At 43.2% G+C, this 14,822-nt stretch overlaps 1 protein-coding gene across 4 annotated transcripts in view; it reads right to left on the reverse strand.

Moving 5' to 3' along the window:
* Nucleotides 1-14,822, reverse strand: part of RHBDD1 (rhomboid domain containing 1) — a 152,080-nt gene that overhangs the window by 111,166 nt on the left and 26,092 nt on the right. For all 4 annotated transcript variants that reach the window (XM_088845229.1, XM_055396891.2, XM_055396890.2 and 1 more), the window contains 2 exons: nt 9,287-9,784; nt 7,557-7,689 (listed from right to left, as the gene is read on the reverse strand). In XM_088845229.1, the coding sequence (XP_088701355.1) occupies nt 7,557-7,689; nt 9,287-9,719 (566 nt within the window). In that variant the 5' untranslated portion in view covers nt 9,720-9,784. The remainder of the gene's footprint in view (nt 1-7,556; nt 7,690-9,286; nt 9,785-14,822) is intronic.

Here is a 14,822-nt window from a genome sequence, read left to right on the forward strand (position 1 = left end):
ACACACTTAGAGAAAACAAGTTAGTAATATGTATGAAAGAGCCATGAAAAATAGTTCAAACCCATGAACTGATTCTGGAAATCTACTCCAAGGACACATTCAGATCTGGGAGCCAAGACTAGCAAATAATGCTTTAATAAACATTCTCACTTATAATTTGGGTGATTAGGTAATAAAATTAGCATGTAAAATTAGTGAATGAGAAAATAAGGAAACTACAACACGAATCATTATACAGCCATTAAAACTGAGGCTTCTGAAGAGCTGTGCTTGTAACAAGTTAAACGAGAAAGTAGGAAACAGAATTGTTTATGAGGGGAGGGGTGTGCAATGGCAGAATGCTAAAAGTAGTTTTCTCTGGGTATCAGATGATGGGCAATTTGTGTTCTTCATCTGTATATATTTTGAACTTTCCTAAAGTGAATACCCCTTTGTGGATCACAGCCTTATCAAGGCGAAGGGGCTTGAGTAACTCAATGAAGCTATAAGCCATGCCACGCAGCATGAATATACTGTTTTTTTCAATTAGGAGCCAAGAAATTAGGTTACACTATCATTTGGCTACTGTTTTCTTTTCAACTTAATTCTTAAGGTAATATAACCAGATTTTAAAAGAAACTGTTACACTAAATCTCTCAGAAAAGAGAGAAGAAAACACAGTAGTCAGATAAAATCCTTTTCTGCTCTTAATGCACTTCCTATTCAGCTTGAGGCTCTTCATAAGTGGTCGGGGATGGGTCAGCTGTCCAGGACAAGGCCGGGCCTTCTCTCTTGCCACAGGCTTTGACGCCAGAGCTAGGGAAATGATTTATACACTCCTTTGTCCCTCAGAAAGTTCCAGTCCTAATGGGAGGGAAAGTTCTCTGCCTCCAAAGTTCTCATTCTCATCTCATAAAGCCTAACCCAAGGGAGTCTTTGCTTTCGTTAAGTACTGCTCTCACCTTGAGTTCTGTTCAACTGTAAGCCCTCCTGGGAGACTAACTAACTAACTAACTCTTTTCTATAACTCATATAACTTTCCTTCATGGGAGCCTGTAAAGAGAGAAGGAAGGAAATGTATAAATGGGACACCCAAGGAATGCAGAAGAAGAATCTGTTCAGGAGAATCCTGGAATGTTGACTCAAGCTGAACTGGTTAACAGGCTGTGAAAACATGCTTCCATGAAATAAAACTGAGGGTGAGGATCAACTCCATATACGTGTGTCATCCAACTTTAGTAGAAAAATGCAACCGTGCCAGTAGATACAAAATAAAAGATGTCATTGTATAACATAAACAGAAAAGCAATGCTTCAGAAAACGCTCACCCTGGCCAATAAATAAATTTGTATACACACACATACACAAGCACACCAAACAACTTGGCACCAATACATGGTGCCAAGAAAGTGGGTTTAAAAAAACATTATGGCCCCTCCAATAGAGGTCAATTTGCATTAAAACTCACAGAAATGACATAATGAATTGGTATAACTTCTTGAAAAAACAGCTTAACCCACATTTGAAATACAGGAATCTCGTACGGCAGCTGTCTCTCCTCTCGGTGAGCTGCCACTACCCTCCCTGGCCCTGAGAAGACCACCGTTCCTCCTTAGCTCTCAACCATTAGGCCATTGTTTTAAACTTCTTAACTTTGTATTGGAGTATAGCCAATTAACAATGTTGTGACAGTTTCAGGGGAACAGTATACACATGTATTCATTCTTCCTTAAACTCCCTTCCCATCCAGGCTGCCACATAACATTGAGCAGAGTTCCCTATGCTATACAGTAGGTCCTGGTTGGTAATCGGTTTTAAATATAGCAGTGTGTGTATGTCCATCTTGCTAAAGGAGCTTTCTCTCTAAAGCACAATTAACTTGGGTATAATTGGATTTACCTATTTGTCATCTGCTTGTTTACACAAACTCCCAAGGTGTATTTTAACCCTATATTCATTTGGGTTTTATTTTCTACTAAGCTATTTGAAATAATTCTATCAATACATTAAAAAGGTTGGAAAGGAATGTTGCACTTCTGGGGAAAATGTGTTAACTTTTACAATTCATTGTCTCCTCCTTTTTCTCTAGATTAACCCTTTCTCTTGAATTTCAAAGGATTTTTAATAATAATGTTTATAACTGAGCAATCGTTACTAGCAATTCTGATTTAGGTAGGTGAAGTCTATATATGTTAGCACACATATCCATATAGACAGCTATCCGGAGAGCTGGCATGATTACTAATTAATAAGCCTTGTGAATTAATACTTATTCTAATGAAAAATAATAAATTGGCAGAAATCTGTCATCGCAGCCTATTCTCATTGCCCCTCAAGACCTAATGTTCTTCCACTGAAGACAATAAATGTCCCTGACCTTAGAGTAAATGCATTTAACTCTAGTTTAAGCAACTAATAGCTGCTTTAAAGCAGCACCTCCCACAACTTTTGTACTGTGTCCCACAATAAAAATACACTTTAGAAACGCAGCACACGCACGCCTAAAACAAAAGTGCCTGGAGATAACACCCTTACCACACGCAACACTGGTCTGTCTCTTTCCTCTCCCCCTTCCTTCCTTCCTTCCTCTCTCTTTCAAATGCTGCTTGGGTCTCACTACACTGATTTCAGAACCTTTTAAAAGATTAGAACCCACAAGTGCCAACCACTGCTTTAAAGCCCTGTGACCTGATGGGTGATGTGTTATGACCCATGGTACCACAGCACCCCAGCAGGCATCCCCCCCAAGCCTCCCTCCTTGGCTCTCTTCCACTTTCACTCCAGACTCACACTGTCCTTTGTACTCCTTTGCTTTTCATTCTACTTTCCCCACTTCTTTTTCATTCACCTGTCTGGCATTACACAGGACAAATCTCCCCACACGCAGAGGCATAAAACAACACTTGCTTTCTTCCACTTGCAGATTCTGCGGGTCAGGAATTCAGGAAGCACACGGGGTGGTCGGTCTCTCCCCACCATGTTGAGGCTGGGCTGACACACGCGTATATCTAACAGGCATTCACTCACGTGTTGTGTGCTGCTTCCTCACGGCATGGGGGAACCAGGGAATGTGGGCTCCACGGGCCAGTGTTGCCTCTCATAAGGCAAAGGACTTCTTGCTTCAGAAGTAACAAGGCACTTCTGTTGCTATCTGTTGATTGCAATGAGCCACAAACCCACTCAATTCAGAGGGAGGAGCCCTGGACCCCACCTCTAAGTGAAGTTCTAAAAGAACACGTGGGACAGGAGATGGTGTAACCATCATCGTGCAAATTGTTATGCCTCAACCTCACTGCCAATTCCCAAGGCAAAAATCCAACAGACTCCTACGAAGCTAACTCCACAGAGGTGTCAACTGGCACTCAAACACAACGTATGCCTTTTATATTCCCTATCTCAGCACTACCGGGGAAGAAAGAACATGCATGTTGCATTTTAGATGAATATGCCAGAAGCACCTAATCACAAAATGTAAGCAAGGAGAGAACTCAAAGTAGGATGGGAGTTCCCTGCATCTAAGTTCATGTGGAACAGAACTTATAATCAGTCCCTGTTATGAGAGAGACAAGTGGCCACTCTCCTTTGGACAAAGCGTTAACAGTTCAGGCTAATTAGGAATTGTTAATTAGCGATTTCAGTGGTTACATGTGTTCTTGCATACTTCACTGCTTCCCTTTCTCTCCCAGCACTGGCTGCATGAAGCTACCATCTTTCCTTTCATACAAGTTAAGACACAGCCAAGTGCAGTGCTAGAGAGGCAGCCTAAGAGCTGGGAGCAGTGATTCTCAAAGTGGGCTCCACAGACCACGGCAAGTCCCAGAGGCCTTTCCAGCAGTTCATGAAGTCAAAACTATTTTCATAATAATACTGAGGCATTATTTGCCCTTTCCCATGTAGTGGCATTTTCCTTAATGATATAAAAGCAGCGGGGGCTTCCTTGATGGCTCAGGGGTAAAGAATCCACCTGCCAATGCAGGAGACAGGGATCTGATCCCTGGGTGGGGAAGATCCCCTGGAGAAGGGAATGGCAACCCACTCCAGTATTCTCGCCTGGGAAATGCCATGGACGGAGGAGGCTGGTACAGTCCAGGGGGTTGCAAACAGTTGGAGAAGACTTAGCAACTAAACAACAACAACATAAAAGCAATGGAGGTACAATTGCTTGTGCCTTGGCTGCTTGAATCAAGTGAATCAAGGCAATGAGTCCAAAAAAATACCAAGAGTTGCTGCGTGTTTCACAGCCACAGATTCATACTCAAAGAGAAAAATGGAAGCTCTGCTTAAGAATATCCTTGATAAATAGTAAAATTTTAATTTCTTAAAAAGTATACATTTTTTTCATATGCTATGTGACAAAATGGGAAATAGGCAAAAAGCACTTCAACTCTATATCCAATTAAGGTGCTTATCTCCCAGTGAAGCACCGGTGTGGCTGGTTGAGCTGTGAGATGAACCGGCCACTGTTTTTATGAACTTTCCCTCACCACACTTACTAGAAAGAAAAACTGACTGCCCATGGTTAAATAAATGGAAAATGGCACACGTTTTCTTAAAAATAAACAATGTGAGCCTTCAAAAAAAAAAAAACCACAGACAAAAACCCAGTGGTATCTATTGTCAATAAAATTTGAGCTTTAAGGTGAAAATTAGAATTTTGGAATCTCTCCCTCCTGTGCCACCTTAGGAGCAGGGTCACTTCTTCAGACACAAACACTGAGCAGGGTTCCAGGACACACAGGGAAAGGAGAAGAGCAAGTGAGGCACAGCTGGGACGAGCCACACGCGGGAACTGTGAAAGGGACACCGCGCAGGGGGCGGTGGGGCTCCTGGGCACAAGGCCTTTGTGTCCCCCATTCCTTTGACTGTAGGAAACAGCCTTCATTTAGTTTCCAGGACCTTCCCTGAGTCCCAGTGGGCAGATTCAAGCAGCTGTTAATCAGGGAAGGGTGAGGATGCAAAGCCAGGGAGAAACAGTCAACAGCAGCCTTGAGGCAAGGTCCTGTTTCTGCATCAGTGGATACACACAACCTCTCTAAGCTGCTCAGCAGGTACTAACCCCTGTTCACAGTGGGAGAGGTTAATGATTAAGGCTAGTTCGCTGCCCACAAGCCTGCAGACCCCAGACTAGTTGGACCTGAAAGTTGATAATGTTGACTCCTACTTACCTCACCACCAATTCATCAGAAGAAATGGCCATGGACTGATCATTCCCTCTTTGAACAATTACTATAAAACTTCTCACTATCTTCCCCAAGTGAGGACACAAGGTTTTGAGGGCACTGAACCTGCTGTGTGTCCCCCTTTGTCTAGCAAAGCAACAAAACTATCCTTTTCTACTCACCCAAAATTGTCTCCGAAATGTGATTCAGCATTGGCGTACAGAGAAGCTGAGCTTTCAGCATCAAGAGCAAAAGGCCCAACAAAGAAGAGTGGTTACTTCACCCTGCTGTGCAGGTCCATACCCCTCACAAGGCTGGCTGTTTGGAGTGGCTTCCCTCCATAAAACTCCCTAACTGGGGGAAATTACTAATTCTGTGGATTTCATAAAACACAGAGGGCCACAAATGTTTGCTTGGCAGATTTTTTTTTTCCCTCCCAAAGGGCAGCTCATTAAGTCCATCAATAAAGCAGGCTTTGTTCTAAAGATTTACAATGTTTTCCCAATGAAAATTCTAATTGACAACCACCAGAAGAATAACAATGCGGAACAGCAGAGCTCTGGTTTCTCCCATTCTTCCAAGATCCATCTCAAAGAAGAACTCCCTTCTTAGGTTTCAAGGACCAGCGCTCAACTCTGTCTCTATTGGACACACACATAAGGAGATGCTTGGATATCATCAGTTTATCATTCAAAGTAGTCAAATCTTCAAAAACCAAAAGATTTAGTCTTTGAAACTTCAAAGGAAATTCCATTTAATTCCCAGGCTCAGAATATCAGGTCCCTCCATGCAGAATAAGCATATTACATAAAAATGCAACCATGCCTTTTCTATGTAAAAGGATGGGGGTGGGAGGGGGTGGGGAGGGGGTGGGGAGGGGTGGTGTTCCTAAAAAATAAAAATGCATGATGAGAGTCTTAAGCAATAGCTGCATGAGAATATTAAAGGCACAGCTATTCAATGGATTCATTATAGAATAAAAGTTCAAGTACCAGAGGGAGTGATTTTCATATGAATGTTGGGTGTTGCCCTCACACACAAGAGTCTCTGGTCTACACAGAGAACTGAGTCACAACCAGCAAGTCAGGGAGCTGTGAGTGACAAGGTATAGAGAGGGCTGTTCAGATAAGAGACACACATTACTGGACCCTTTTTCAAAGAAAACTTTGAAGATTTTGTTAGGCTTTCTTGGTGGAACTGTCACAAGACAACAATACAGTTGCAAATGAGTGGCGTTCAGTGGCCACACCACTGCCTTTTACAGACCAGCTGGCGAAGGCTGCCCTGCCGGGATGGGAAATTAGCATTAAAGAAGAACTCAAGGTTACTGGCCTGACATGCAGCCCAAGGAGAACACTCTCAAATAAAGTACGACACCCAACATAGTCACACAAACCAAAAGCAAAACAAAAGGGCTCCTTATTGAAAAGAAAAGCAGCCAAAAAATATCCATACTTCTTTCTGAACCTTTCTGAATCTCTCCCTTCTCCGAACAGCATACAGGTCCCCAGAGTTTAAAAATAAATGTGCAAACCATGGGCTTCCAGTTGCATTACACAGATTAAGAGAAATGCAGCTGGTGGAAGAGGTAGGGAAATAAAAAACAATTCACTCCTTTTTCTGAAGAGAAAGTAGAGAAAAGAATCAAAGTGGAAAAGCAACTCCCAACGCCATCCCCACTCCCCTGGGAACATGCAGACCAGGAATCAGAAGGCCGGAATCCTAACTAGCCTGGTATACCACCAGCTGTTCAATGAATCTCCAAGCCTTCTGAATTTCCTTGTCCTCATCTGTAGAGGAAAAGTCACAGATGTCAGGGATTCCCAAACTGTGTTCCTTGGAGCTTCAGGGTTCCAGAGGTGCTTCTAACACAGTCACCGTGACATGGAGGTGAATCAAAGGGAATGGGGTCCTGTGCTTCAATCCACCCAAAACAGTTCAGAGTTGATCCAGGTCATATGTCAAGACTGTGGGTAAAATCTTCTGTTATAGAGTCTATCATCAAATCACCAAGACAATTCATAACTAAAGTGGCTTAAAAGCATTAGTCCTCTAAAATACCTTTTGATTTTTCATCTTTAAAATTATGTGGTTTCTAGTTGCCTCTTTGAATTATCATTATTAGAATTAACTAATTGACAGGCTGGTTAATATTAACCCCCTAAAGCTGTGAACCAGGTTCTACTTAAAAGGTGAGAAAATGGAAACTCACATAAGACAAATACATCAAAATCACATAGCTCAGCAGCTGACAGGATTCAAACACAGGAATATCTGACATTAAAACCATTAACTGGATTCTGTCCTTAAAGAACAAACTTCACTGTAAAAGAGAACCGGTTACCTCATCATTACTACAATTCTTTCTCCATGGAATATCAGGTCCTTCATTTGCATTCTCTAAGAGTAAACACTTACCCTGGCGAGATGAAATGAATAGCCAAGAGTTCCACCCAACAAGCAAATCTGTTGGATACAGGAAAGCCCAAAACGTTGACAAAGCCTCCAGGACAACAGTGGTTGTTCAGAACTTTCAAAGCAAACAAAACTCCTAAAAGAGAATAAAGAGCATATAAATATCAGCAATCCAAATACAGAGATGATAAACACTGGCAAAAAAAACTAACTGAAGTGAAAATGATTATCTGACTACATCCAACTCTTGGCTTTGAAACATACTCTATTCCGTGTAACAAGTCAACCCAACATTTGGCAGAAAGACAATCCTTAAGGTAACCATTCCTTCAATGTTTGTTTTTTCTTTTCTTTGATCTTTTGGCTGCACCGAAAAGCATGTAGGACTTTAGTAATCCAACCAGGGATCACACCCTCAACCCCTACAATGGCATCCCAGAGCCTTAAGCACTGGACCACCAGGGAAATCACCTTCAATGTTTCTTAACAGAAGTTCATACTGACTTTGAGTATGCTACTAAATATATAACACATAAAATGCAAATAACACACTAGTAATGGTAGTAAATGCAACTGAATTTTAAACTGCAAAATCATTAATTGTTTGCTATGTGATTTTTAACTCAATTTGAAAAAACACCATTAATGTGTGTTTTTCTAACTCCTATGGAAAGACATACTGAAGGCAGGGCATATTTCCTTTCTTCTCACACAATTAGATGCATGAAGATGTATCTTAGAGGAAAGAGGAAAGGAGAGGGAAGGGTTTGTTTTCCTTCTGTTTCAGGACAATTTCTCTCCTACCCTTCACATTCTAATTTTTAGAAGATCTATTTTAAGTCCGATGGCAATGCAGTCCTACAAGAAAAATATAAGCAAAGAACTAGTGAGGGGCAGCAGTGAGAGGCAACATAACATGTGGTTAAAGTCATGCAGACTAGGTTCAAATCCCAGCTCCGTCACTGAAGAGGTGTACAAACATGACTGATTCCTCTGCGCCTTAGCTTCCTAACTTAGAAAATCAGCACAAGGCTACCTCCCTATGGACCTGTTACATTAATTAAATAGCATAAACTGTGCATAGAGGCTGGCCTCCCCAAGTGGTGCAGTGATAAAGGATCCAGCTGCCAACGCAGGAGATGCAAGAGACACAGGTTCAATCCCTGGGTCGGAAAGATCCCTTGGAGATAGAAATGGCAACCTGCTCCAGTATTCTTGCCTGGGAAATCCCACAGACAGAGGAGGCTGCTGGGTTATAGTCCTTGGGGTCACAAAGAGTCAGACGTGACTGAGCAAGCATACAAGTATGGAGAATATCATGGTAAGGAGGTGCCATCATAGGGTGTGGCACCTTTATTTTAATGGCGTTACTGACAGGCTGCTGATCTTTCCAGAGAACTCCCTATCACAAATCCACCAGTGCATCTCTCTCTCTGGTCCCATCACAACAGAGCCAGGGCATATTTCCAAAATCCTATTTCCTGCAAAACCACCTGTGGGCAGACCATAGTCTAAACTTTGCAAGAATGAATAATGCAGCGTAATGGGAAATAGCAAAATCGATGACTCTACTGGGCTCCAATCAGCCTCTTCTCCAAAATCCAAGCTCCAGCAGTCCTTAGCCACTCAGATGTCAGTTCCCTCACCGGCTGGGACCCCCACTTCATAAAACAACAGTTGCACCTCCCTTACTGTCTTCAGGCAGGCTACCTTTAGAAATGTGTCTGCCTTACCTGAGAAACCGACAGCACAATTCCTTTTGAAGTCAGGCTCATCTAGAAATTCTGCCAGAGCAAATTCCAAGAACAGGTACACCACCCCAGTGAGGAGGGAGAACGTGACGATGACGTAGGCAAACCATCTACTCCCCAGTCTTCTCTCCAGATGAATTCCTTTCCACAGCATGGATGCCATATTGAAATACAAGTGCCAGTCATCTGCGTGATGAATAGGGGAAAGCACTAGGCGCTGCCAGTCCTTCTGCTGGTAACATTTCTCCACGCTGAGGCAGGAGCTAAGCAGCGGCTTCAGGGGATTCAAGAAGAACCAGATGTTGAGAGCCAACGTTGCCAGGGTGACAGGTGGAACATTGTTGATCCCGACCTGGAAGATTTGAGAAAGGAGCAGAAGCAGCCCGATGTTAACTCCTCTTGATCTCCGATGCATGGTGAGATATCAAGCCAGAGATGGGAAGATGTGGTCAGGATTGGGGAATACACAGGCAGCTGAATCTAAAACACAATAAAAAAAATGCACATATAAATCCACCAATTAAGAATTAGGGCATCGACAAGGCATGCTCACTGGAAGATGAGCTTATGTTACATATATCTCATCTCCCATTTACTGAAAACATTTATATTCCGTGTCATCCATAGCAACTCCCAGGACACCAGCTGCCGTCTCTCATTGTACATCCTAAAGGAGAAATGTTATCCCAAATCCCAGTGGGCCAGTGAATGGCTGGGTATGCATTTTCTGACAAACATGCCATAAAAATGTGGTTTGTCTCCCGTATAGAAAAAACTCACAACAAAAAGACAAAGAGAGTACACAGATATTTAATGATAGTACACAGATACTTAGTGATTTCTTCTCATAATGCTTTCTAATTTTAAAGAAATTTCGATGTTGATATATTAGAGTCTGCCCCAAAGTTGTTCAACATTGGCAAGTCTTAAAATGCAAGCATATATTATCTTCTAGTCCACATTGCCAGATGTTAACTGCTAGAATGCTTTATTTTCACAAAAATTTCCACTTTTAAATGTTCCACTATGTGCCAAATCCTGGAGTGAAACATGGTCACTGTCTTTAAGGAACTCATTTTCTACTAAGAAGTAAACCAACAGCTGCCACACAGTGTTTTAAATGCAGGGACAGAGGAAGCCGTGACCTGAGGCCGCGACTCAGCCTGACGTGGTTCTGGTCTTGAAGGGTAAACTGGACTCACCAGTGAGGAAAGAGTACCCTGTTCACTGGTCTACTTCTCCATGCCCTGGGCTCACCTTTGACCTACTTTGGTGGACAGAATGAAGAGCAAAGGACACTAGTTCTGAATCTAGGCCTCAAGGTGACTTGCAGACGTCTGCTCTCATTTGGAACCCTCCCACGCAACCACGCACACAAGTGCGGGCTAGCCTGCTGGAGGATGGAAGACACGTGCTCTAGTCACCTGACGCCACAGCCACTGACCAGCTAATGTCTCAGAAGCAGACCTGTTGAACTGACCAAAAATGAATAAGTAAGTCCGACTGGGGGCTTCCCTGGTAGCTCAGCTGGTCAAGGATCCACCTGCAATGCAGGAGACCCTGGTTTGATTCCTGGATTGGGAGGATCCCCTGGAGAAGGGCTACCCACACCAGTATTCTTGGGCTTCCCTGGTGGTTCAGATGGTAAAGAACCTGCCCGCGACGTGGAGACCTGGGTTCGATCCCTGGGTTGGGAAGATCTCCTGGAGGAGGGCGTGGCAACCCACCCCAGTCTTCTTGCCTGGAGAATCCCCATGGACAGAGGAGCCTTGCAGGCTGCAGTCCATAGGGTCGCAAAGAGTCGGACACGGCTGAGCAACTAAAACACAAATCCAACTGAGCCCAGACTTATTTGTTGACTCACAAAACAGTGAGCTAAACAAATGATAGCTTTTATCAATAATAAGACATCTAAAGTTTTTAATTTGCTTATTTCTGGCTGTGCTTGATCTCTGCTGTCAGGCTTTTCTCTAGTTGTGGTGAGCAGGGTCTACTCCCACTACTCAGTGTGGTGGCCTCCCTTATTGCGGAGCACAGGCTCTCGTGTGTGTGGACTTCAGGAGATGCAGCTCCCGGGCCGCAGAGAGCAGGCTCAGTAACTCCAGCGCTTGGGCCTACCTGCTTTGTGGCATGTGGGATCCTTCTGGACCACGGATCAAATCCATGACTCCTGGATTGACAGGTGGATTCTTTACCATAGAGCCACCACGGAAGCCTAGTAAATATTTTAAATTAATTTCACTAAGTTTTGGAGTGGTTTGTTACACAACGACGACTAAACAATACCAAAGAACTTTGCTTTGGAAAAAGTCTGGGTTATGCTTTTGGGAAGAAGCTAGTAAAGAAAGGGACACAGACTAAAGATGAGAGATAAACAAAAGGAATCAAGTCCTGAGAGGAAAAGCCTTGTCCACCACCACAAGTAAGAAGACACATGTCAGGTACAGATATGGGTAAACAGGCAGATTAGGGGAAAGGATGCTGAAAAAGTTCTCATCTAGTAGTTTTCTGATTTGCCTGATTTCCCTTTTTCCGTGCTTTGTTGGCTTCCAATCAAATAAATACCTCACTCTGATACGCTAAAGATTCTCATTCAGACAGCACACTGGAAAGTGCATAGCTTTGGATTTAAAAAATGGCTAGACTCTCCTACTTACTAACCCTGGGATACTGGGCAAACTACTCAAACTTCAATTCAGTTCAGTTCAGTTCAGTCGCTCAGTCGTGTCCGACTCTCCACGACCCCATGAATCACAGCACGCCAGGCCTCCCTGTCCATCACCAACTCCCGGAGTACACTCAAACTCATGTCCACAGAGTCGGTGATGCCATCCAGCCATCTCATTCTCTGTTGTCCCCTTCTCCTCCCGCCCCCAACCTTTCCCAGCATCAGAGTCTTTTCCAGTGAGTCAACTCCAACCTTGATAGTATATTAAAAAGCAGAGACATTACTTTGCCAACCAAGGTCCGTCTAGTCAAGGCAATGGTTTTTCCCGTGGTCATGTATGGTTGTGAGAGTTGGACTGTGAAGAAGGTTGATCGCCGAAGAATCGATGCTTCTGACCTGTGGTGTTGGAAAAGACTCTTGAGAGTCCCTTATACTGCAAGGAGATCCAACCAGTCCATTCTAAAGGGGATCAATCCTGGATGTTCATTGGAGGGACTGATGCTAAAGCTGAAACTGCAATACTTTGGCCACCTCATGCGACGAGTTGACTCACTGGAAACTTCAATTACTTCACTTTAAATTAGTAATAATACCTCCTTCACAGGATCACTGTAAAACCTCTCAGTTCAGTTCAGTTCAGTCGCTCAGTCGTGTCCGACTCTCCGCAACCCCATGAATCACAGCACGCCAGGCCTCCCTGTCCATCACCAACTCCCGGAGTTCACTCAAACTCATGTCCACAGAGTCGGTGATGCCATCCAGCCATCTCATTCTCTGTCGTCCCCTTCTCCTCCCACCCCCAACCTTTCCCAGCATCAGAGTCTTTTCCAGTGAGTCAACTCGTTGCATGAGGTGGCCAAAGTATTGCAGCTTCAGTTTTAGCATCAGTCCTTCCAATGAACACCCAGGACTGATCTCCCTTAGAATGGACTGGCTGGATCTCCTGGCGGTACAAGGGACTCTCAAGAGTCTTCTCCAACACCACAGTTCAAAAGCATCAATTCTTCGGCGCTCAGCTTTCTTCACAGTCCAACTCTCACATCCATACATGACCACGGGAAAAACCATAGCCTTGACTAGACGGACCTTGGTTGGCAAAGTAATGTCTCTGCTTTTTAATATACTATCAAGGTTGGTCATAACTTTCCTTCCAAGGAGTAAGCGTCTTTTAATTTCATGGCTGCAATCAGCATCTGCAGTGATTTTGGAGCCCAAAAAAATAAAGTCTGACACTGTTTCCACTGTTTGTCCATCTATTTCCCATGAAGTGATGGGACCAGATGCTATGATCTTTGTTTTCTGAATGTTGAGCTTCAAGCCAACCTTTTCACTCTCCTCTTTCACTTTCAACAAGAGGCTTTTGAGTTCCTCTTCACTTTCTGTCATAAGGGTAGTGTCATCAGCATATCTGAGGTTATTGATATTTCTCCCAGCAATCTTGATGTCAGCTTGTACTTCTTCCAGCCCAGCGTTCCTCATGATGTATTCTGCATATAAGTTAAATAAGCAAGGTGACAATATACAGCCTTGACGCACTCCTTTTCCTATTTGGAACCAGTCTGTTGTTCCATGTCCAGTTCTGACTGTTGCTTCCTGACCTGCATACAGGTTTCTCAAGAGGCAGGTCAGGTGGTCTGGGATTCCCATCTCTTTAAGAATGTTCCACAGTTTATTGTGATCCACACAGTCAAAGGCTTTGACATAGTCAATGAAGCAGAAATAGATGTTTTTCTGAAACTCTCTTGCTTTCTCATGATCCAGCGGACGTTGGCAATTTGATCTCTGGTGCCTCTGCCTTTTCTAAAACCTGCTTGAACATCTGGGAGTTCACGGTTCACATATTGCTGAAGCCTGGCTTGGAGAATTTTGAGCATGACTTTACTAGCGTGTGAGATGAGTGCAATTGTGCGGTAGTTTGAGCATTCTTTGGCATTGCCTTTCTTTGGGATTGGAATGAAGACTGACCTTTTCCAGTTCTGTGGCCACTGCTGAGTTTTCCAAATCTGCTGGCATATTGAGTGCAGCACTTTCACAGCATCATCTTTCAGGATTTGAAATAGCTCAATTGGAATTCCATCACCTCCACTAGCTTTGTTCGTAGTGATGCTTTCTAAGGCCCACTTGACTTCACATTCCAAGATGTCTGGCTCTAGGTCAGTGATCACGTTATCGTGACTATCTTGGTCATGAAGATCTTTTTCGTACAGTTCTTCTGTGTATTCTTGCCACCTCTTCTTAATATCTTCTGCTTCTGTTAGGTCCATACCATTTCTGTCCTTTATCGAGCCCATCTTTGCATGAAATGTTCAGGTGCTGAATAAATTGTAGCTACTTTTTTCACTGGGGCTTCCCAGGTGACTCAAGGGTAAAGAATCCAGTTGCCAATGTAGAAGACATAGATTTGATCCCTGGGTCAGGAAGATCCCCTCGAGAGGGAAATGGCAACCCACTGTAGTACTGTTTCTTAAAGAATTCCACGGACAGAGGAGCCTGGTGGGCTACAGTCCATGGTGTTGCTAAAGAGTTGGACATGACTGAGCAACTAAACAGCAACAACTTTTCATTACAATAAAGTAATCTCACTTAAGAGAAAAAGCTTTTACAAATGACAGCATTCTAAGACTTAAATGTACTCCCAACCAGTCCCCAATATGGATTTTTATTAACATCACACCCAAAAGAAAAAATTATACATATATGTGCATGTCATATGTGTATCCCTATTATTAGCACTCACATTTTATTGCCAGGGCTTATCATTATAGCTTTGTAGCAATCTCATAAACTAGAGAATTTAATAAAATTTCAACTGAAAAGCTCCCAGATAATTTTGGAGAAATAGTCTATATT

This window comes from Moschus berezovskii, chromosome 2, assembly GCF_049115385.1.
Source record: "Moschus berezovskii isolate FMDL1 chromosome 2, NW_MosBer_1.0, whole genome shotgun sequence".
In the NCBI taxonomy this organism is placed as follows: domain Eukaryota; kingdom Metazoa; phylum Chordata; class Mammalia; order Artiodactyla; family Moschidae; genus Moschus; species Moschus berezovskii.